Here is a 22,156-nt window from a genome sequence, read left to right as displayed (position 1 = left end):
ACCCCACTCTGCTGCTGCCCTGTGCCTCACTGCCACCTCTCCCCTCGCAGGTATTCTCCTCCCCTGTGCCTCCTGCCAAGGTCTCCACCCCAGAGGACTTCATCCGCATGACAAAAGGCATCACGATGGCCACGGCCAAAGCGGTGGCCGCTGGCAACTCCTGTCGGCAGGAGGACGTCATTGCCACGGCTAACCTGAGCCGCCGCGCCATCGCGGACATGCTGCGCGCCTGCAAGGTGGGGCAGGCAGGGGATGTGTGTCTAGCGCGAGTTTGTGGGTGGCTGTGGGTGCCAGCAGGGATGGTGCTGGATGTGTCCCTGTCTCCGGGTTTCAGGAAGCAGCCTACCACCCGGAGGTGAGTGGGGACGTGCGGCAGCGGGCGCTGCGCTTTGGCAAGGAGTGTGCCGACGGTTACCTGGAGCTGCTGGAGCACGTGCTGGTGGTGAGTGTCCCCATCCCGGTTCCCAGGGTGGGCAGAGGCTGACCAGGTATTCCCCAGATCCCCAAGGTTCTCTGGGCTCTTCACCCCCTCCCCCTGACATCTTTGCACAGCTCCCTTCACTGCTTGTGCTGGCACAGCATGTGGCTGAGCCCCTGCCATGGAAGCAGATGTCAGAGAGCTCAACAGGCTCTGAAGAAAGGTATTTGTGTAACAACAGATGGAGATTAACTGGCCATAAACAGATGGAGGCTGGAAATTCAACAACACGGTAGCAAAATCCTGTAAAAGTGCAGCTTCCAGTAAAAGTGGTGGGAGTAAAAGATTTCAGGCAGTGAGAAAATAAAGCTTATTAAGGTCACAGCAGTGTGGGAGATGGGCACGTGTGGGAGATGGGCAGGCACGTGTGGGACACAGGCAGTGCCTGCAGTGGCAGCTATTATGACTGCAAGCACCCGCTGCACTGTTGATCCAGTCTTCCTCTGACTGAGTCCTCCCAAGGACTTCAGCTGCAAGATTAGTTTACAAGAAGCAAATTAAAACTAGCAGAAAAGAAAGGTAGAAAAGATCCAGTGAGATCCTTCCAGCAGTTTGCATTCTTGGCAAGATCACAGAAGTGGAGTTGGGCACTGTGGGGATACACATACCCAGCCCATGGAGCTGTCAGATCCCTCCCTTTGTCCAGGGTCAGGACAAAGATAGAGGGCGAGTCAGCTCTGTGTCAAGGTTTCACTAAGCTGGTTAGTGAGAGTCCAGGATCACTAGATGCAAGGTGGTGGAGCCCAGACTCTGGTTTTCTGCAGGGAAAGCCCCTTTAGGCAGAGGATAACCAGCACTGGCAGCAGCAGGAGGAGGTGGGCAGGAATCAATGGCTAGAAATGGAAGCTGAGGCAGAGGAGAAGTCAAAGGGTGGTTTTATTCAAGGGAGGTAACCACTGGGGTACAGTTCCAAGGGGAGCAGTGAGTTTTCCGTCCCCTGCATCTAGATCAAATATCTATCTGGAAGATGCTTCAGGCACATGTGAATCATGGCAGCCAAGGCTGGAGTGCTGAGCAGAAATTCTCTGGCTGACCTGTTGTTAACAGATGATTAGGCTAATGACTTAGTGTGGCAGTGCCTAAGGTCAGTCTACTTGCAGGAGCACGCCATTTCCCTGTATTTTGGGTGTTGCCATCCTGCTACCATGCAACGTTTTGAGTATCATACATTGGTACATCTCTTAAAATGGTCACTGGAGGTGCATCTTAGCTCATAGCCTCCGGGGTGCCTTCAGCTCCAGACAGAGACCATTTAGCAGTTTTAAACACGTTGTCAGAGCAGACAGCAGACTTAATAATCTGGTATTTAGGCTGGATGTGCTTATGAGGACAAAGTGGCCCTCACCATGTGTCATCATCTCAGGTACTCCGAGCCACATGCAGCTGTAAAGACTGCTGGAAGGGCTTCATGCAAGTCCAGGATAAAGCCATGACTCCCCCAGCCTCCAGAGCACTCTGGTCTGTGAAGGCAGGAATGGAGCTCATGGGCCCTGTTTATCAGAGGGCAGCAGGTTCCTGGAAAGCCACAAGCAGGAAGGATCTAGGGGAGTGGGAGGGGAAGTGGCAGATGGGGTGCTGCCTCATTCCCCAGCAGCAGCAAGTTCATTGCTGTACATTGTGTCCCCAAGGGAACCAGTATCTTCCATGGAGCATGAACAAGCATGGTTAAGGTTCAAGAATGAGGGATATTTGGCTCAGGCTGGGAAATGTGGCTCCCGGCAGAGGAGTGGGAAAGCCTGCATGTTTCACTGGGGAGGGGAAGGAATTTGAACCTCCATGGGGACTTGGTATTTGGTAACAATGGGTCTCTCCCTCAGAAAGCAGAGAGATCCAGTGGCTGAAAACTGCAGTGAAGCAACTGAGAGTGGGGAGAAATGAGGTGTAAAGGGGGTGAGGAGGAGAGCTCTGAGTGTATTTGGCTCCTCCAGCCATGAGAGCCTCATCCAGGTGCCTGGTCTTGCCCTGCCCTGTAAGGCTGAAGTATGAGCTGACGATGGCAGCACAGCTCCCCACCCAGAATCTCTGATCCTTCGTTGGCATCTCTCCTTTTGGCTGCCCTTCATCCCTCACCGAAAAACACCCACCTTCCCCTGCCCTCCCCATGCCCCAGCCCCAAGCGCCCGCGTGTCCTGGCTGGGCTGTTCACTGCTTTCTTTTCTCTCTTCTCCCTCCCTCCCTGTCAGCCGGTGAGTAAGGCAACGTTGGGGTGCCTGCTGGTCTCTAACCTCAGCATGAGCCTTGCTCACGGCTTGTCTGTGTGCCCAGCCCAGTGCTGGGGTGGCACTTGGTGTGTGTCCACAGGGACCCCGTGTCCATGTGTTTGTGTGTGTGTACTCACACCTGCTCTAGCTGGTGGGCAGCTGCTGCCTGTGGGGTGCGAGTTGGGCCAGCAGTGAGCTCTGCTTGTTCGTACAGACCCCATGTGTGTGCACACATGTGCTGTGGTGTGTGCATGTGTCCCCCTGAGCTGGGTGAAGGACCCTTAAGGCACTGCCTGCCACCTTGTCCCAATGGGGCCAGTCTTCCCAGGCTGGGACGTGGCTCCAGGGTATCCCCCTTTGCCCAGCTTGTGTTTGCAGACAAATCTCCAAAATGGCAGGGTGGGGGGAAATGCTTCTGGAGCTTGAAATGATTTGCAGGAGAGAAATATTGGAGTGGGTAACTGCTGAATGCAGGAAGGCTTGTGCTGAGGGTCTTGTGTCTGCGAGATGTCCCAAAAGCTGTGGATGTGGGAAGGCCGTGGGGAAGCTCATCCCGTCGTGGGGCAGGAAGATAATAGCCAGGGTCACTCGACAAAGCATCTCAGACAGTGCCTGATGTGTACAGATGTGGGAGGGTGATGGGGGATCCCACCCTCCTGCTCTGAGGAGCACACCCCAAACAGCCCTAGGAAGTCTCCCCGTTTTCCAGGTGCTTACATCTGCTCCTTCCCCGCAGATCCTGCAGAAGCCGACTCACGAGCTGAAGCAGCAGCTGGCAGGCTACTCCAAGCGCGTGGCTAGCTCTGTCACCGAGCTCATCCAGGCAGCCGAGGCCATGAAAGGTAAGGAAAGATCCTGCTCAGAGGGGCAGGACCAGGGGCTGGGATTAGGGTGGAGGGCTCAGCAGCTGATGGAGGAGGTAGGGCGAGTCAGAAATGAGGCTGCGCACAGGGGTAACCTGCCTCGCTTCCCGGTGTTCCTAGGGACGGAGTGGGTTGACCCAGAAGACCCCACTGTCATTGCTGAGAACGAGTTGCTGGGGGCAGCAGCTGCCATTGAGGCTGCAGCCAAGAAGCTGGAGCAGCTGAAGCCAAGAGCCAAGCCCAAGGTAACAGTGCTGAGCCTTGTCTGACCCTGCTCAGCTTGAGGTGGGCTGGGGCTCTCCTGCCTGTGCTTTAGCCAGGTTTGAAGTCCCATCTGACGGCTGGCCCCTCTCTCAGTACTCCCACTGCCTCCCACATCCCCAGCTGGACCTTCCTCAGGCAGCCCACGCCCTGCTGCACCCCACAGGCCTTAATCCAGCTTTGTATGTGCCCACTCAGCCCCCTGCAGCCATCATCCTGCTCTGCTCCGTCTGTCCCAGCACCCCTGCCTAGGGCTCACACTCTGCTTTTGCCTACAGCAAGCAGACGAGAGCCTGAACTTCGAGGAACAGATCCTGGAAGCTGCCAAATCCATTGCTGCAGCCACAAGCGCCCTGGTGAAGGCAGCCTCAGCAGCCCAGCGGGAATTAGTGGCCCAAGGAAAAGTAAGGCCATAAGAGGGGAAGAAATAAGAAAATGTAGGGCTGTGGTGGGCTCTCTCTTCTCCAGGGGCTGCCTGTAACCCTCATGCCCCATGACAAGAGGTGCACAGGGTGCTAAGCCTCAATCCTCTCCTTCCTTACAGGTGGGTGCCATCCCAGCCAATGCAGTGGATGATGGACAGTGGTCCCAGGGTCTCATTTCAGCTGTGAGTATCAAGGTCACACTCAGGAGTAGAGGGGGACCTTCCTCTTGGCTCCTGCTGCAAGGATGAGGATGCTCTGCCCTTGTGCTTTTCCTCTGGAGAAGCAACCATGCTTCTTGCTCCCTCTCCCCCGTGCTGAGACATGGCATGGATGCTGGTTCTTGCCATCCCATGCCACACAACCTCCTTGGGGCCGATTAGGGCTCCTGTACCCCCCCTGACAGCCTCTCTCCCCACAGGCACGCATGGTGGCTGCTGCCACCAACAACCTGTGTGAGGCTGCCAACGCAGCGGTGCAGGGCCATGCCAGCGAGGAGAAGCTCATCTCGTCCGCCAAGCAGGTGGCTGCCTCCACAGCCCAGCTCCTGGTGGCCTGCAAGGTGAAGGCTGACCATGACTCAGAGGCCATGAAGCGGCTCCAGGTGAGTCCCAGGGCTGCCCCTCCAGCCCCACCTGCCTCCTCCCAGTTGCTTGAGGGATGGATGTGAGTGGACTGTGGGTGCTCTCCAGGGCTCGTGCTCCCTGCCTGTGTGCCATCAGCAGGGAGTTCATAGGCTCCAGGTTGCTTGGACTTGACTGCTGGCTGCATACTAGGTGTGTGAGTGGTGCTGGGCTGCTCGACCTGGCAGCATTCAGGGATGATGAACTGGCACAGGAATGCCTGAAGTGGGTGCACTGCATCACTGGCATTTGAGAGGTTAATGTTTGGGGGGCATGTTTTGTAGCACCCTTAATTGTCAGAGGCCATGGCACAAAAGAGGTTAATGCCCATCCATTTTGGGGTTAACATGGGGTCTCAGCACCTCTGGGGCCAAAGGCTGGGGAGAGTCAGCAGGGCTGCCTACCAGTCCCTGCCCCACTGCTCGGACAAGAGCCAGAGCCTGGCTGGGAGCAGCAGAGCCTGAAATGGTCATGAGCGGGTGGCAAGGCAGAGAGCCATGTAAAGGAATCCCTGCCTGCAGCTCCCAGCACTCTTGGCTGCCTGTCCTGCCTGTTGGCCCAGCCTGGGGCAGGGGTTCCTTCACACCCCCGGGCAGCAGTCATACCCTGGGGCTGTGATTTATGCTGACACTCCCCACTTCCCTGCTGCAGGCCGCCGGCAATGCTGTCAAGAGAGCGTCGGACAATCTGGTGAAGGCAGCTCAGAAGGCAGCTGCCTTCCAGGACCACGATGAAACGGTGGTGGTGAAGGAGAAGATGGTTGGGGGAATTGCACAGGTGAGGAACAGGGCTGCTCCAGTGGGGCAGGAGCAGCTCTGGGTGCCACCACAAGCTGTGTGTGCCTGTCTCAGGAGTGTGTCCTGCCATGGGTCACATCTCCAGAGAGCCTCACAAAGATGCTGTGGATGTACCCATCCCGCCCAGCACCCAAACAATATGACTTCACCTTGTCCTGCCACAAGTAGCAGTGGGGGATGGTGCACACTCCTTGGAGTGTAATGCCCTGGGTTCTCCTTGTGCAGCACTGACACTATCCCAGTGTCTGTGACACACATGTGAAAGACAGAGCATTGAGTAAGGAATGAGACCTGCCTGGTACTGGGTGCCACAGGTCCCAGTGCTGCCTCTGTGCAGCTGAGATCCGCTACAGGGCACATGGGGCTGAGCCCTGGAAGCCGTGCTTTTTTGTTTATCTCTGGAGTACCATGCTCCCACCCCAGGGACAACAGCCCTCATGCCCAAGGAGGCTGTGGCTGTGACGGGAGGGAAGCAGCAGCCAGAGAACCTGGCTCAGGGGTTGGCATGGCTGGAGCAGAAGCTCCAACCATCCCTGTGGGAGGGCAGCTGTGACCCCAGGGCTCTCTCCCGTCAGATCATCGCTGCCCAGGAGGAGATGCTGCGCAAGGAGCGGGAGCTGGAGGAAGCGCGGAAGAAGCTGGCGATGATCCGGCAGCAGCAGTACAAGTTCCTGCCCTCGGAGCTGCGGGACGAGGAGCAGAACTGAGCCGCACGCCCTCCCGCCCACTGCACAGACTGCTGCCCGCCCGCCTGCCCGCTCCTATTTAAGACGACCCGCCTCAAGCGGAGGGCTGCTCGGGCTAGACCAGAAGCTCTGCCCACACCCACAGTTGCATGGGACTAACCAAGCTGCCCCTCAAGCTAGGCCGCCCGCACCAGCAACTCCGCTTTTGCCTGCCCAGCCCAGCCTTCCTATGCACACCCAAGGCACAATCAGAGCGCTCGGAGGGACTCGGTTGGGGTGGGAGCCGGGGCTGCACTGGCTCAGGGCTCACCTGCCAGCCCCGGGGTTTGGGCCCACAGAGCTCTCCACTGCAAGGGGATATTTACTTGTGCCTTCCTCATTCCCACTCGTGCCCCTTTCCTCTCTCTCCTCCGCGCGGGACGGGGAGCGGCAGGGGGCTGGCCCTCTCCTGTGCGATGGTGCAGGGAGCAGCATGGTCCCTCGCTGAGCTCTCGTGCGGAGCTGCCTTTCACCTCCAATGCCTTATTGTTGGCTGAACCTTCCTCTTCAGTTTCCCTGGGAGGCACGGAGGCTCCCCCACGAGCATCCTCTTCGGCCCGGGCCCCTCTGGGGTGCAGCAGGGCTGGAAGCCACAGTGCCTCTGCTCAGGATGGGGGGTGATGCGATGAGTTCACCCCCAGAGCTGTTCTCTGCCTTCCCGCGGAGCTTCTCCCCGCCCGCGGCCCCAGCCAGCTCTGCCTTCCTTCTTCCCAAGTGCCTGCATTGTTTTCCAAGATCTACAGTATTTTTGTAACTTTTCCATTTCTCTAGTATTGAGCCTGCAGCTTTCAAAGTTCATATATTTCCCTGCCAGCTTGTGCCCTGCCCACTAACACCAGCTCTTGCCGGGGTCCTGTAGCCCAGTATCCCACCCCTCCTCGGCTCTGGGACCCCCGTCCCTTTCCCTTTGCACTTGCTGAGGCTTCTCTCACTATTTTGATACTTTAAGCATCCCATATTAAACACTGAAGGAAACCAGCTCCCCCCAAGCCTCCGGGGTGGGGTGGGGGATGCCGATGTCTCCTCGGAAAGATGCATTCATCAATAAAATCTGGTTTTCCTGCATTATTGCCAGCTGGGTATGAACGAGACCCCCCAGGAGACGGGAAGAGCAGGGGGGCCACGGGCGCTTGCCCTCATAGCAAAGGCAGGGGGGAGTGTACCACGGGTGCTTATACAGCATGGAAAATATTTGAGGCACGTCCAGCCCCAGGCACCCGGCAGGCTGGACCCCCGCTGCCAGCCATGTGCCGGCCTCGCAGGTGCTGCCGGGGGGCCACCACCACAGGAGGGGGCCCTGGGGATTTTGTTTCTGGGGGATTTGGGCTTCAGGGAAGGCAGGGGGGTGGGGGAAGTATGTGTGAGTGGAGCTGGGCTTCTGGCCCCATTCCTGCTGCCAGCCGAGTATACCCCTGGGTAGGGTGCTACAGGGGTGCAGGTGGGGGACCCCCAGCCCCCAGTCACTAGTGGACCAGTCTTTGGGCCTCCACTGGCAAGGCAGAAGTCTTTGGGCCTCCACTGGCAAGGCAGCGGTCTTTGGCATGGTGTGGATCTGGGAATGTGGCTGGAGCCCTCCCGGCTGCCGGCGCTGAGCTCACGCCCCGAAATAGCCCCCCGGGGCCAACCTGTGCTGGCAGCAGCTGCCCCAGCGTGTCCCCACCTGTTCCCACCCCATCACTCAGCAGAGATTTGGGGGGCCTGTGTGGTGGCGGGGCAGGCAGGGATGCTGTGGGGTGCAGGGGGGATGTGGGCAGGGTGGCACATGTCCCCTGCCTCTGGGACCTGTTCCTGGCAGTGTGAGCCACAGGCATCATCAGTGGCAAGGGCAGCATCCTGCAGTATCTCAGCCAGTGACCCCTGTCTCCTTGTGGGCACGTCCCTGGGGGTGTGGAGGGGCTGTTCCCCACCGAGACACTCAACCCTGGCCAGGCTCCAAGGTGGATTTGTGGCTCTCACAGGCATCCCAGTCCTCCCAGCTGTCCCCTGACAATCTGTGATGGCCTGACCCGGCAACAGGCTCTCACCCAGGTACTAGCTGGGCATGGGGCCCTTCTGAGCAGCCAGCAAGGACACGGGGCACAGCATGGCAGCAGCCCCAGCCTCATCCTCACATCCTGGGGTCAAGGGAGCTCCAGCACCACCAGCACAGGGCTGCAAGGACATCCTCTGCCTTTTCCTCCAGTTTGGGTGCAAGCAAGGGGTGGTGGCACAAACACCAGGGGAGGGACATGGGGTGTGATTAACCCCCCATCCTCTAAATCTCACACATCAGTTAAGGGGTTATTTTGGTAGGCAGGTTAAGGCAAGGACATGCAGAAGTTTGGAGCTGGGATGACAGTCATGAGGTGCCAGAGCCTCTGCAGGAACCCAAATCCAGCTAAGTTGAAGGTGAATGGGGAAGCCATGTCCCAACTTCCTGGGGAGCCCAGGAATGGGGTGAGAGGCTGCAGCATGGATTGCACCTGGGAAGGTCCCATTAGTTTTCAGGACAAGCCTTTCCTTGGGAGTAAGGTCAGACTGTAGAGTGAGAAACGGAGGGTATCATCATCCTTGGAGACCTTAGCCCAGGCCAAGCCTGGGCATGGGGCAGCAATGGAAGGGATGTGCACCCACACCCCTCTGCACATTCTTGTCCCAGAGGTTACCCCAGAAGATGGGCTTAAGGGCCTCTACACCTGGATGGTTCCAGTTGTGCCATCAGACACCTGGAGCAAAAGGAAGGGGGCAGCAAGGGAAAACAGCATCCTTTGGGGGCACATCTGAGGGCTGGCCTGGCTCCAGGGCAACTTCCTGGCTGCTTGCACCATGCCCATCATTGTCTTTCTCCCATGGGCTGAGCCCACGGAGTTGCCCCAGGCTGAAACATCTCGCAGAAAACCAATTATTCTCTCCCGGGAATGATGGGAGACGGCTCTTCCTCCTCCCCTTAGAAGCCGCATGCTGGCAGTTACAGATTCTCCTTGTCCAAATATGTGCCTAATTCGTCAGTACTAATTGTTGCTCTCCAGAGTCCAGCAGTGGCTCTTCTGCTTTCCCCATGAAGCCAGCAGCCCCTTGGTCCTTAGCTGCTCCCATCCCTCCTACACCCCCTACCACCTGGGCCTGAGGGCTCCTAGAGAGCCACTTTCTCCAGCTCAAAAAATTTCTGCTCCTCTCTGCTTGGAGCACTGGTGCCGAAAAGTTGCGTCAGTCAAGGGCTGGCTGAGGCCCAGGGGCAATGGGCTGGGGGAGCCCGTGCACCCCTCATGTCCCCATCCCATCCCAGCCTCCCCACGTGCCACACAGCTCTCGTGGCCCCTCCGCCAGTTCCTTCCAGCCCCCCCCCTCCGACCCAGAGCCCACCCTGCAGCTGGGAATGTGCCAGAAGCATTTACGATCGTTATTAAAGCACAGGTTATTTTTGGAGGAGCTGGGATTTGAACGGTTTGCATTTTTTTGCCTGTGGAATACAGTTTATTTAGAGCAGAAAGACGAAGAGGGGCAGCGAGCTGCCCACATGCTCTGTGTCACCCTAAAATGCCACCCTCTGGGCTGTGCATGTGCCAGGTGTCCCTGAGAGTGCCAGGGACAGTGGCACTAAGGTGCAAGGCAGCAGGGAGGTGGGTGCCGAGAAGTCTACACAGAGCTGGGGCCCCCTTGCCCCATCAGCAGCTGGATGGGGATGTCAGGGGTTCCATTCACTTCTCTCCTGGGGGATTTTCCCCATGTGGGCAGTGCCAGTCCACTGTGTCCCTCAGTGCAATCATAGCCCATGGTTGCCCCTGAGTGCAATGACAACCTAAATATGTCCCCAAGACTTCAGTGCCTGACATTCCCAAGTGCCATGCCAGCCCTTGAGATGCCCCTAAACCGGTGCCAGCAAGCAGGATCCCTCAGGCCCCACGTTGCAGTGACCGGGCATGTGGTTACCTGTGGCAGTGTCAGCCACGTCATGTCCTCTCGCGTGGGGACTGCTTTGACCTTTGACTGGAGTCAGTGCCACCGGCATACCCCTAGCTCAGTGCCCCAGGATGTCCTTTGCCCAATGCCACTGGGGTTCCCCTGGCACAGCGCTACGGAGTGTCCCTCAGCCAGTGTCCCTGGGGTAGCACTAGGGCATCGCCCCGAAGTGTGCATCGCCCAGTGCCACCGGGGTACCCGCAGCACAGTGACCGGGGTGCCCGGCGCCGGGGCCGTGGCAATGCCCTCCGGGGGTGCTGCCCCCCCGTCCCGCTCGGTTCGAGGGCCAGTGGCGAGCCTGTCCCTAAAAGGTGCTGGCGTGAAACGGCGGGGGAGGCGCCGGGGCCGACCCTGCCAGCTCGGCCCCCTCCCCAGCTTTTAGACGGCGCGGCGTGGGCGCGGAGCGCAGCTGCCGGTGCTGCCCGCCGCTCCCGGTGCTCCCGCCGCTCCGGCTGCTCCGCGTCCCGCGCCGTCCCCGCGCCCGCCGCCGACCCACCGCCCACACCATGGAGGCCATCAAGAAGAAGATGCAGATGCTGAAACTGGACAAGGAGAACGCCATCGACCGCGCCGAGCAAGCGGAGGCTGACAAGAAGCAGGCGGAGGACCGCTGCAAGCAGGTGAGTGTCCCGCGAACTTCTCTGGCATTGCCTCGGGACCCTCTGCTCTAGGGGTGGCCAGCCCAGGGGACCCCATTCTGCTGGGTGTCCAGCCCAGAGACTCTCTGCCCTAGGGGTGTCCAGCCCTGGAGCCCCTGTCCTGCTGGATGCCCAGCCATGGGGACCCCATCCCTCTGATTGTCCAGCCTTGGGATCCTCCACCCAGCCCCAGGGACTTCCTCACAACGGTTGTCCAGCCTGGAGTCCCCTGTCCTAAGGATGTCCTGCCCCAAGCACTGTGCCCCACTGGGTGTCCTGCTTGTGGATCCCAATCTAGGGATTGCCAGCCCCAGAGACCTTACTTCACTGGGACCCCATCCCAAGGGGCCTCACCCCCTATAGGCCTGTCCCTGGGGTGCAGCACTTCAGTCCATTTTCCCTGAGCCCTCGCACTGGTCCCCCCAAACATGGCTTATCTCAGCAGGACATCCCAGTGCCACCTCCCTATTCCTGTGCCAGGGAGAACCCTGGGGACTGCAATACTCCCACCCCACTGACACGGATATAGGGACCCAGACTGGCGTTCCCCAGAGCTGTGTCCCCAAGTCAGGAGCTCTCCAGTCCCTTCACAGGGAGGGAGACCACCCCCCCTTACACCCACCAGGCTCAGGCGTGCTGGGGGGGACAAGAGCATCCCAAAGAGATGTAGATCCAAAGCTGACAGAAGGAGCATGTTCATGTTCTCCTGCTGTGCCCCCACACCCTGGGTGTCCCCAGGAGGAGGGTGGCCATCCCCTTCCAGCCTTGCAGACACCACCATCCGTCCTGACCCTTGTCCTCTGTCCTTTCCCCAGCTGGAGGAGGAACAGCAGGGCCTGCAGAAGAAACTGAAGGGCACTGAGGATGAGGTGGAGAAGTATTCCGAGTCTGTCAAGGAGGCCCAGGAGAAGTTAGAGCAGGCAGAGAAGAAAGCCACAGACGTAAGTAGGCACGCCAGCAACTCCTCCCCCGTGCGGGCGGGCGCTGGACCTCGGCGGAGGGGGCGGCGGTTAAAGAAAGAGGGGGCCCTTATATGGAAAGCGTCCGAGGGGAAGACTGTCAGGATCCCATTCCTGCGATGCTGACACCGAACCGGGCTGATGGGTCCTGTGAGGGGTGCAGGGGCCAGGCCAGCTGTGGTGGGCAGCGCTGGAGGGGCTGATCCTGTCTGGAGCTTTGTGGGCAGCTGACAGCCTGGCTCCCCGAAGCTAATGGGGACAAGTGTCCAGAGCTGTGTCACAGGTCCCCAGGCACGCACCTCCACAATGCTCTTAGGAGAACTGTGGGGCTTAACAGGCAGTGGCAGAGCAGGGAAATGGTCAAATCTCTTACTGTGCTTAGCTGCTGAGTGCTGGCTGCAAGGAAAAATGTTTGGAGTGCATGGAAGGGGACTTTGGGTGGGATGCGGGTGCGTGGATTTGGGGTCCAACGTGCCACCTTGTACCCTGGGAAGGGCAAGGCCAGGAAGAGTTTTATTTAGTGCCATGACTGATGTCTCTCCTGGGAAATAGATCCCTCTGGGGAGATGTTAGGAAGGTGTTGAAATTGGCTTGTGCCTGGCCAGGATGAAGGGTGGAACAGCTGTGTGCGGCCACGGGGCCGCTCAGGAATGGGGTATAACGACCTGTGGTGCCACACAGGGTATTTGACACCCTATAAATAAATCCTCCTTTTGATAGTCAGCCCTTCTTTGATGAAAACTAACCCTGGAAACTGGAGGAGAAGCTAAAGGAGAGCCATTTGGAGCACAGCCAGCAGGGCATGGCCAGGCTTTTTAGGATTGAGAAAAAAAAATTCAATCCCAACTGGTTTATGGAGCTAAATGAGGGAGATGTGTCAAATCTCTGAGGGGGACACTGAGGATAGGGTTGACCAGACAAGGACAAGCAGCGGCAACATAAATCCCTGTGGCAGCCCAGAGCCCCTGGGCAGTGGCCAGGGGGTCCCCCAGACTTGTTTACTGATCCAACAGACCTGCCCTGGTTTAATTAGATACTTAACAAAGTAGTTAAAACATCAAAAATCCTCTGAAAGGGCACATTTATCCTGGAATGGGGCAGGCATGCCAAGCTGGTCAGGGTGGCTGCTGTGTGCAGTGGGGTTCACACTGGTCTGATTGGATCTGTGCTGATGTGGGACAGGGCAAACTCAGTGTGGCTGAGAGTGGATGGGACGTTTCCAGTGTGAAACTCCGAGGAAGGGGCAAACGGTGGCACTGGGCAGATGTCAGCTATGGGATGCAGAGTGATTTGCTGCTGACAATGCCATCCTGGGTGGGGAAGGTGTGTTTCCCTGCTCTTGGTCCACAGTGGCTGGGCAAGTCTGTGGGCTTTGACATGGAGAATCCCATACCAGCAGATACAGCAGACAGAAGCCACCAAACACTTCAGGGAAGGGCCAGAGCAGGAGCCATGGTGAAGGAACAGTGTCAGGCTGCAGGCTGGCTGCAGCAGGACTGAGGCTCTATCACCAGCACAGCCACCCCAGGTCCATGCCAAAGCCTAGACTGGCTGTACCATGTGTGGGGCTCTGGGAGTTACCAGGTCCACGTGCCAGGGACCTGGATGTGCTGACAGCCCTTAAGTGCCAAGGCTGGTGTCATCTCCTCCCTGGTGCGAGGTGCAGAACAGCTCCTGGCTTCAGCAAGGAAGCACCCCGTGGCTGCTAGGATAGTGCTTGCCTGTGTCTCCATCGCTTGGCCAGGTCAGGGCCCACACCAGTGATCCAGACAGCCTCCTGCCCTTGGCTAAAAGGTCAATGCCTTAAAAGAATAAACACCTGCCCCATTCCAGCACTGTCCTGGCACTGGATGACAGCGCATAAAGGCCATGGGGATTGCACTAAGGAGTGCAAATATGATGCCCCAGGCACTTGAAGAGGGGGCAGATGGTGCCACAGAGCAGGGAGTGCCTGACTCCTGATCAGCGACTCCACAGTGCTGACAGCGCCTTCCCAGCAGCTCTGCAAGGCCACTGTGGTCCCATCACCTCTTGTACCCAAGAGGGACAGCCCATGGTGCCCAGGTCAAGATGTGGGCAAGGGCTGTTGGACACAGTACAGCTGAGACAGCGGGTTTAGCCAAAACAGCTCCCTCCATCCCCCCACATCCCCGGCAGTGGCCTGTCCCCAGCCACCTCAGAGGAGCCTAGGGAAACTCCAGCGTTCCCAGGCCATGATCCCAAAAGCTTCATCCATGTTCCCGCCCCAGCTGCACTCCCCGGCCAAGACTTTGCTCTTATTTGGTGATTCCCCGAGCTGGTGGGAGGGAACGGGACTCTGCTGGGAAGTGACTGCATCTCGGGGTGGGGCCACAGCAGGAGGCACCTAGCCTGGCCACTGCGGGACCAGAATGGCCGCCCCCCAGTCTGTCCCCCACATGCCTGCAGCCAGCTCATCCCTGCCCCACTGCTGCCAGGAATCCTTGTTTCTGCTCTGGGCCCCATGCCCCAGCTTGGGAGCACTCTTGGCACCCAGGCATCAGACTGGGAATGGGGCAGGATCAGCTGGGCCCAAGGCCAAACCCATGGCCAAGCCCAAGGCCTTGTGCTCCTAGGGGACCCACAGCATTGCCTCTTCCAGTGCTGGTTGGCAAGGGGACACAGAGCTGCAGAACACAGACAGCAGTGTGGCTGGGTCACCCCCAGGACCCCTGGCCCTGGAGCTGATGGCAGCTGGTGGGGTCATCCTGGGAACTGACATCCCTGGAGGCAGGTGTGAAGTGCAGTAAGGGCTGCCTGGGAGCTGTCAGAGCTTCTTAAGGGAGGATTGAGTGCCAGCCAGGCTTTTCCTGATGGATCAAGACATGTGCCCCAGCCGGGATGGAATGTCAGGAGCTGGGGGACTGGCCTGACCTAGAGGACACAGCCCCTAGGGCAGCTGGGTTGTGCAGGGGGCTCCATGTGCCCCATGGAACTCTGTAGGGTTGCCAGCCAGGTCCTCACTTGAAGAAGCAGATGCCAAGGGACTGAATGAGATGGATGTTGGGGACCTGGCTGCAGCCCCAGGTACTGCTGGAGGACACCCTGGAGCAGGCTCTGCTTCATACCTCTTATTGACTTTCTACAGGGAAAAGTCTATGACCCTCCTCAGCTCTGCAGCAAGAAGTGCAGAGGGCAGCACTTTGGGAGCACTCATGGATACGCTGCTCCTGTGGCTGCGTGGCCTCGAGGATCAGGCTCCAGCACCCACAGACTCTCTGGACTCTTGGAAATATTTGAATCCATTTTCCTGGGGTCCTCTCCATCGCTCTGGGGGATTTCAGTGGGACTGTACATCCCTGACAGGGGAGCACCATACACCCGGGGCACGGAGGGGACTGCGTACCTGCCTTGGGGGCCACTGTGTGCCCTCCCTGGGTGTACCATGTGTCCTGCCAGTGGGAATTATGCATCTGCCTGGGAGGATGTGTGCTGACTCCGGCTGAGGGGACAGTGCGCTCTGTGTAGAAGCCGCTGTGCATCTCGCCTGGGTGAGGGGCGTGACCCCTGCTGGGGAGGACCACGCGTCCTGCCTGAGGGTCCTCCTTATGTCCTGCTTGGGATGAGGGGCCCTGCGCACCCCTCCCGTTGTGGGAACTGTCCCCTGCCGGGGGTGGGCACTGCGCGTCCTGCCCGGGGGAGCGGCACTGCAGGTCGGTCGGAGACAGCAGCAGGAGAACGAGGAGGAGGAGGAGCAGGAAGGGATGGAGGCAGGGCGGGCGGCGGGAGCGGCCGCTGCCTGAGCGCTTCCTGCCCGAGAAGGGCGGATCCCACAAAGGGCTCGGCGGTGTGGCCTCCCCGCCGGCAGCCCCCGCCATGGCCAGCGCCAGCTCTATCGATGCCGTCAAGAAGAAGATCCAGAGCCTGCAGCAGGTGGCCGACGAGGCGGAGGAACGCGCCGAGCACCTGCAGCGGGAGTACCATATCGAGCGGCAGGCCCGGGAGCGGGTAAGGGCCGCCGGGATGAAAAGGGGGCGCGGCGGAGCGGGGGGCGCCCCGGCGGCTCCCCGGGATGCCCCGGCGGCTCCGGMCCCGCTGCCAGCATCCCTCCCGGCGGGCTGGCCCTGGCCCCCCGCGCCCCTCGCCCCGGTAGCCGGGCTGGCTGCCCGCGGAGCGGAGCGGAGCGCAGGGCGGTTTCGGGGGAGCCGACGGGAGCTGCAACCCAGCTGGCGAGAGCCCCCGGGGCAGGGGGCTTGGGGCAGCCTCCTCCAGCCGCCTCCCTCCTCCGTGGTTCTTGCGCCAGAGAGATGCTGCTTGCCGGGTTCCCCGGGGCTTCCCGGCTGGCGGGGCGCTGGGAGCGGCAGCGGCAAGCCCTGCCTTGGCTCTTCCTGGGATCGGGCGCATCCTGGGAAAGGATCCACTCCCTCGCAGGCTGGCGTGCACAGCTCAGAATCCCATGCCCAGGATCTTGTCTAGCTTCCAGCGGGCTTTGCGGTCCGGGCCGCGGCAGTCGGAGAGCCTTTATCTCTCTAGCCTGTCCCTTCGTGGGGACAAACCATCCCTTCACACAACCACTCTGGCAACGGGATGACATTCCCAAAAGTCAGCTTGTTCGTGGTTTGGCTTTTTAGTTGTTGAGGCTTTTTATTTTCTTCCTTTCTTTCTGTTTCCTATGCCCACTCTTTCTACATTCTCACCATATCAGGAGCGGCAGAGCTGGGTGCGGTACCCAGGTTGTTGTCACTCGGGCTGTGTGCGGAGGAAATGGCCCCTTCCTGCAGCCACAGATCGGGTTCCCCGGTCTAGGAGCTGCTGGAGAGCTCATGTTCCCCAGTGTCCATCCGGGCAGCTCTGACCCACTTTGGGGGTGATTCCCTGGGAAAAAAAGGCTCCCGACGAGGTGAGGCTGATGATGCAGGCAGAGCATCGCCCTGCGGGGGCCAGTCCCAGTTCCCCAATGGGCAGTCTGGCAAGGGAACAGCTCTCAGAAAGCCCAGAAAAAAGGTTGTTCATGGGGCGGAGGTGACTGTTGTACCAGCTGTGGGGCTGGCTGCCCTCTCAGAGAGGTGCTGGCTGCGCCTGTCCCCACCCTGCTGCCTCCTCACAGGGGATCGAGGGTGCTCAGTGGGGCTGTGCAGGGTGACTGCAGAGTGACAGCCCCTCGCTGCTCCCGTGGTCCCTCTGCTTGGCTAATGTCCCCCAGGGCATTCCCAGGCTGGAGCATGAGGCTGGATGGAGCTGGGCACTGCAGCCGGCCAGTCCTGCTCCAGCCTGTGTATAAGCAGGAGACATTATCCCCTGTGTTGGTGCATGGGGCTGCTCCCCATGGTGAGGTCTCATTGCCACCCATCCCTTTTGTATCCGGATGAGGTCTTCCTTGCACTATCCCCCCCACTCGGTGGGAAGCGGAGCTGAGAGCTGCTGAGGCAGCGTTTCCCGACTGTGGCGATGGAGCTGGAGGCCTTTACCAACTGGAAAGAGTGCGAGGCCAGGCGTCAAGGGACTGGCAGAGGGCCAGGGCCACTGCTCCTGGCCAGCCCCAGCTCCCAGCTCTGTGCGTGGGGAGCCTGGGAAAGGGAGGGCTCTGGTCCAGTGGGTCCTGCCAGCCGCATCTTGGCCGGGTGCCAGCCTGCCGAGGGCGACTCGCTCCACTGCCCCCGGCGCTGTGCTGTACATCAGCTGAGGGGGCTCCGTGCTGGATTCAGGCTGTCCTGTTGCACAGGGCCATGGGGGTTCCCGCAGGAGAAGCTCCCAGCTCGGTCTGCCACCTCTGTAAACAGGAAATCCTCAAGCGGCTCCCGATCTCCTTTTCGGGAGCGAAGCCGCACAGGGCATTCCTCCCCCTGAACTCACTTTTCTGCAAACCCCAAATACCGTCCCTGTGACGGCATGGCTGCCACAGCCACCCTACCCCAGGGACACATGGCCTGTCTCTCCCCAGGGCAGGAGCCGGACATGCAAGGACCTGGTGGAGGGGCTGCACGTGCCAGGCTGGGGTTGCAAGGCTGGGAGAAGCACTAGGGATGGGGATAACTCTGTTGTCCCTATGGAAAGGCAAGGGGATGCATGCCCAGCCATCCCATTCCAGTGCGTGCTGGCTTGTTGCACAGTGCCAAGGGGGTGTTTCGGATTGTAAATGCAGAACTAACCACTGAAAATGCTTTTAAAAGTATATATATACATATTTGTGTGTGTATGTGTGACATGGAATGACTGAGGAGTTTCTGCTCCCCCAGGCTGAGGCTGAAGTGGCTTCCTCAACCGCCGTATCCAGCTGGTAGAGGAGGAGCTGGACCGAGCCCAGGAGCGCCTGGCCACCGCCCTGCAGAAGCTGGAGGAGGCTGAGAAGGCAGCTGATGAGAGCGAGAGGTGTGATGGGAAAGGACAGTGGGGGTGGTATCAGGTGGGGGTATTGACTGCAAGCAGCCTGCTTAGTTTTGCAGTGAGGTCCCTCTGAAAGGACCTCATGTGGTTTATGTTGGTTTTCCTGCAGACTCCAAAGGGAGAGAGCAAAGCCACAATGCAAAGAAGTCCTCCAGGCACAGGCGTTCCTAAAAAGACTGAAATTTCCAGAGCATAAAATCCTGATAAAATTTACCTGGTATTTATGAAAACACCAGACTGTACCCGAAGACAGAGGAAGCTAGGAACATATTTTCTTACCCAGAGCAGCCTCCTGTGCTCAGGGTCTCAACAACAGCCCAGGAGGCAACATCTGTGCCTGGGAACTAAGTTCAGATTTGACAACAAAACAGCCTAATTCAAAAGCAGTGCTACAAAGTGTGGGTTGTCCCATCCTTATGGCAAGCAGGTTTCCCGGACAGGAGCTGTGCAGGCAAGGGCACTCAGGTTTGTGGGAGTGCCTGGACACGTCACAGTGTTCCAGACAATGATGTGAGCTCTTCCCTCCATTGGCAAAGACTAGTTTGAGCAACAGCATCTGAGTGAGAGGAGAAGAGTCTGCAGGACTCCCTTCTGTGGGGGTTCACAGGGTTTGGTAACCCTGTTTGTGAACATCACCCGGAATGAGAAAGGCTTTGCCACAGGATGTTCTCTAGCATTTCCTAAAGGCTGCTGGCCTGTCAGGCTGTTTTTGTGGAGGTTGTGGCTGGCTCATCTTCAGCTGCACACTTTTTCACCCCTACAGATTGGGTTCAGGACCTGCCTGATTGAGGGCCACCACAGCCACATGTCCTCACTCTGGGGCATAGCCCTGGAGTCAGCTCCACTGTAATTGTGCACAGGAGCATTTTTAGGGTACTGCTAGTGACCCTACTGTGTGGGTGGCCAGCAAGTGCCAAGCAATGTCCTATGTCTCTGGAGGATGGTGAGGTTAGGGTACAGTGGACAGGCAAGATGTGCGGATGCCACCTTGACCCACGGCAGTAACATCTTTTGGCTTGGTCTTTCCTCAGAGGCATGAAGGTCATTGAAAACAGGGCCATGAAAGATGAGGAGAAAATGGAGCTCCAGGAAATGCAGCTGAAGGAGGCAAAGCACATAGCGGAGGAGGCTGACCGCAAATATGAGGAGGTGCATACCCCCTTCCCCAGTCCTGACCCCCTGGCAGCACCCAGAGCCACCTCCTCGCAGCCCTGTGCCCCCAGCTGGGGCAAGCACAGGGCCAACATATGCCTCTTTCTCCCATCAACAGGTCGCCCGCAAGCTGGTGGTCCTTGAGGGAGAGCTGGAGCGCTCAGAGGAGAGGGCAGAGGTGGCAGAGAGGTGAGCAGGGCTCCCGGCAGGCAGTGTGCAGGGGTCCCACACAGCCCTTGCCCCAAATCCCTGGCAGCATGGGGATGGGGATGACCCTCCTTGGGAGTGTCAGGGCCTGGCATTGGGGTGGTCCTTGGGATTGTAGGCTGGGGGCAGGGGGGTGCCAACCTACCAGCATCACATCCTTGACCCTGTTCTCTGCTGTCCCCCCACCCCGGGGTGCCCCTCTTTCACCCCAGCCGAATGAGACAGTTGGAAGAAGAGCTGCGGACCATGGACCAGTCTCTCAAATCCCTCATTGCCTCAGAGGAAGAGGTACTGGGGCAGGGGTGCGGGGCGATGTGCAGCAGCCCCCCTCTCTCTGTCGCTGTCTCTCGAACCATGCGAGCCACCTCTCTCTTCTGCACCACTGCCTCTACCACTGGCCTCCCCTCACCTCCCTCTCCAGCAGGTGCAGGCTGGGCACGCTCCTCCATCCCTCCATCCCTGCTTCCCTTGGCAGGGCCGGTGAGAGCCCGGCTGGTGGTAATGCACGAGGTGTCCGTGCAAGGAAGCACAAGGAATGGATGAACAGATGCGTCCTGGCAGCTCCTGCTCGCAGCGGCTCTGCTCCTTGTCCACGTGCACTGAGTCTTCTCCTCTCTCAACTTGTTTTCTCTCTTTCTTTCTTGCTACCCTGTGCCCGTTCTTTCTGCTCCTGCTCTTCTCCTGCCCTCTGGCCCTGCTCCCCCCCTCCTGCCGGCCCTGCTTGGGATGTAGTAAATGTGGTGACCTAGAGGAGGAGCTGAAAATTGTCACCAACAACTTGAAGTCCCTGGAGGCCCAGGCTGACAAGGTAGGACCCAGTGAGGCTGTTGAGGCTGGGTGGAGTGCGTGGGGTGTGGGGGTGCTGTGATCTCCTGCTAGAGTGAAGGACAGATGAAGGTTTCCCCTGGGGCTCACAGGTGCCTGTCTCTGTCTCTGCAGTACTCTACCAAGGAGGACAAGTACGAGGAGGAAATCAAGCTTCTAGGGGAAAAACTGAAGGAGGTAAGGAGTATAGGGCTGCCACTGCATCAGTGCAGGCATGAGTTTGCCACCCTGAGTGGATTTTGACCCCTTTATGCCTATGTCCTCTCACAGTTTCCCAAACTGCAGCTCTGCAGCATAGCAGGTGCCTGGGTCTGGGATGCCCCTCTATGAATCTGTTCTGGTTTAGGGTGTGAGGCTCCATGGGGCCTTTGACTTTTCTTGTCCATTGCCTTTACCAGAGGAGCGCTTGTGGAGAAGGGTACCAGAGATGCAAATGGGGCAGATTTTGAGTGCAGTGCAGCCTGCACCGCCCCTGCGGTGCCCTGCAGCTCACCCTCTCCCCACTGTGCTTCCCACAGGCTGAGACCCGGGCGGAGTTTGCAGAGAGGTCTGTGGCGAAGCTGGAGAAAACCATTGATGACCTAGAAGGTAAAATGTCCCCGCCAGCCCTGTGTTCCTCTTTCCCAGGGCATCACTTGGCCACATTGTGCCCCTGGTGGGGCTGGATAGGGCTTGGCCAGGGTGAGGGGGTGGGTAGGGGTTCAGGGAGGTGGGAGGCTGGATGCCATGGTGTCTGGTGCAGGAGTGCAGAGCTGGGGTGTGGGCTCTGCCCTTGGGTGGGGAATGGGGTCACATCTATGCCGCCTGTGCCTGCATGCTCCTGCTGCCCTCAGCCCGCCGCTCACAGCCACTCTCTCTCTCCACCTTGTGCCCCCCACTCTGCTCCACCATCTGCCCCCTGCCTGCTCCCACCTGCAGATGAAGTGTATGCGCAGAAGATGAAGTACAAAGCCATCAGCGAGGAGCTGGACAATGCACTTAATGACATCACCTCCCTCTGAGCCCCCTGCTGGGCACCAGCACTGCACCCCTTCCCCACCTGCCTCTCCCCTCCCCAGCTTAGCTACTTGCCTGCCTGACCGTCCCACCTCTCTCCCCACCCTCTCTGTCCTCCTCTGTCCTTCCTAGCCTGTGCCTGTCCGTCGGCTCCTTTGGGACAGGAGCCGGCCCAGGGTGTTCCCGCTGTACCCCTCTTTGGGGAGACAAGATGTAGGTGCTTAGAACTGTTTGGTCAGGGCAGGCCAGCAGCTCCATGGAGTCCTACATGCTGGCTGAATAGTGCCTGTGTAGCAGGTCTGTGCCATGGTATTGCCCAACAGGGATCAGGGCTGTGCCTAGAAGCCTTTTGCTCCAGCACCTCCCTCCTTGGCTCCCCAGCAGCAGAAGCACTGGGGACCCTGCAGCTCCGGGGATGGGGGGCCATCTCCCCCCCACATACTCCCAGCAAAGCCCCTCGGTGCTGCTTGCTGGCCCCAGGATGGGGATGACCTGCATTGGGGAAGCGGCACCTCCACTGCCAAAGCTCAGGCCTGGGGGATAGAGGGTTGGGCCCGACTGTGCAGTCACCTCCTTCCCTGGCAGGCAGGCAACCCCCAGCTCCTCCCTCACCCCGCCTTCTGTCCTTTGCACATCGCTCTTCAGTTTGCATCTCATGACTTTTCTTTAATGTTCTGTCCCTTTGGTTTAATGAGTTGGTTTCAATAAAATTTCAACATTGGTTTCTC

At 59.1% G+C, this 22,156-nt stretch overlaps 2 protein-coding genes across 4 annotated transcripts in view; both read left to right on the top strand.

The window, feature by feature from the left end:
• Window positions 1-6,486, top strand: part of TLN1 (talin 1) — a 28,332-nt gene extending 21,846 nt beyond the window's left edge. Inside the window, exons 49-58 of one of the 3 annotated variants that reach the window (XM_018077261.3) lie at window positions 51-236; window positions 335-442; window positions 2,662-2,664; window positions 3,416-3,521; window positions 3,663-3,787; window positions 4,082-4,207; window positions 4,348-4,410; window positions 4,647-4,829; window positions 5,500-5,625; window positions 6,221-6,486. In XM_018077261.3, the coding sequence (XP_017932750.1) occupies window positions 51-236; window positions 335-442; window positions 2,662-2,664; window positions 3,416-3,521; window positions 3,663-3,787; window positions 4,082-4,207; window positions 4,348-4,410; window positions 4,647-4,829; window positions 5,500-5,625; window positions 6,221-6,352 (1,158 nt within the window). In that variant the 3' untranslated portion in view covers window positions 6,353-6,486. The remainder of the gene's footprint in view (window positions 1-50; window positions 237-334; window positions 443-2,661; window positions 2,665-3,415; window positions 3,522-3,662; window positions 3,788-4,081; window positions 4,208-4,347; window positions 4,411-4,646; window positions 4,830-5,499; window positions 5,626-6,220) is intronic. The other 2 variants (XM_018077262.3, XM_008932044.2) reach the window with 2 other exon arrangements.
• Window positions 6,487-10,781: 4,295 nt separating this feature from the next.
• On the top strand, window positions 10,782-22,156 carry TPM2 (tropomyosin 2). The gene is given in 10 exon segments (XM_018077249.3): window positions 10,782-10,929; window positions 11,763-11,888; window positions 18,101-18,116; window positions 18,119-18,233; window positions 19,280-19,397; window positions 19,519-19,589; window positions 19,820-19,895; window positions 20,547-20,609; window positions 20,951-21,020; window positions 21,351-22,156. Coding segments are annotated over 10 exon segments (852 nt in total). The 5' UTR covers window positions 10,782-10,815; the 3' UTR covers window positions 21,434-22,156.

Source organism: Manacus vitellinus, unplaced genomic scaffold, assembly GCF_001715985.3.
Source record: "Manacus vitellinus isolate BGI_N305 unplaced genomic scaffold, ASM171598v3 scaffold_36_pilon, whole genome shotgun sequence".
NCBI lineage: Eukaryota > Metazoa > Chordata > Aves > Passeriformes > Pipridae > Manacus > Manacus vitellinus.
The sequence above is the reverse complement of the archived record's forward strand: the minus strand, read 5'-3'. Positions and strand labels throughout refer to the sequence as shown.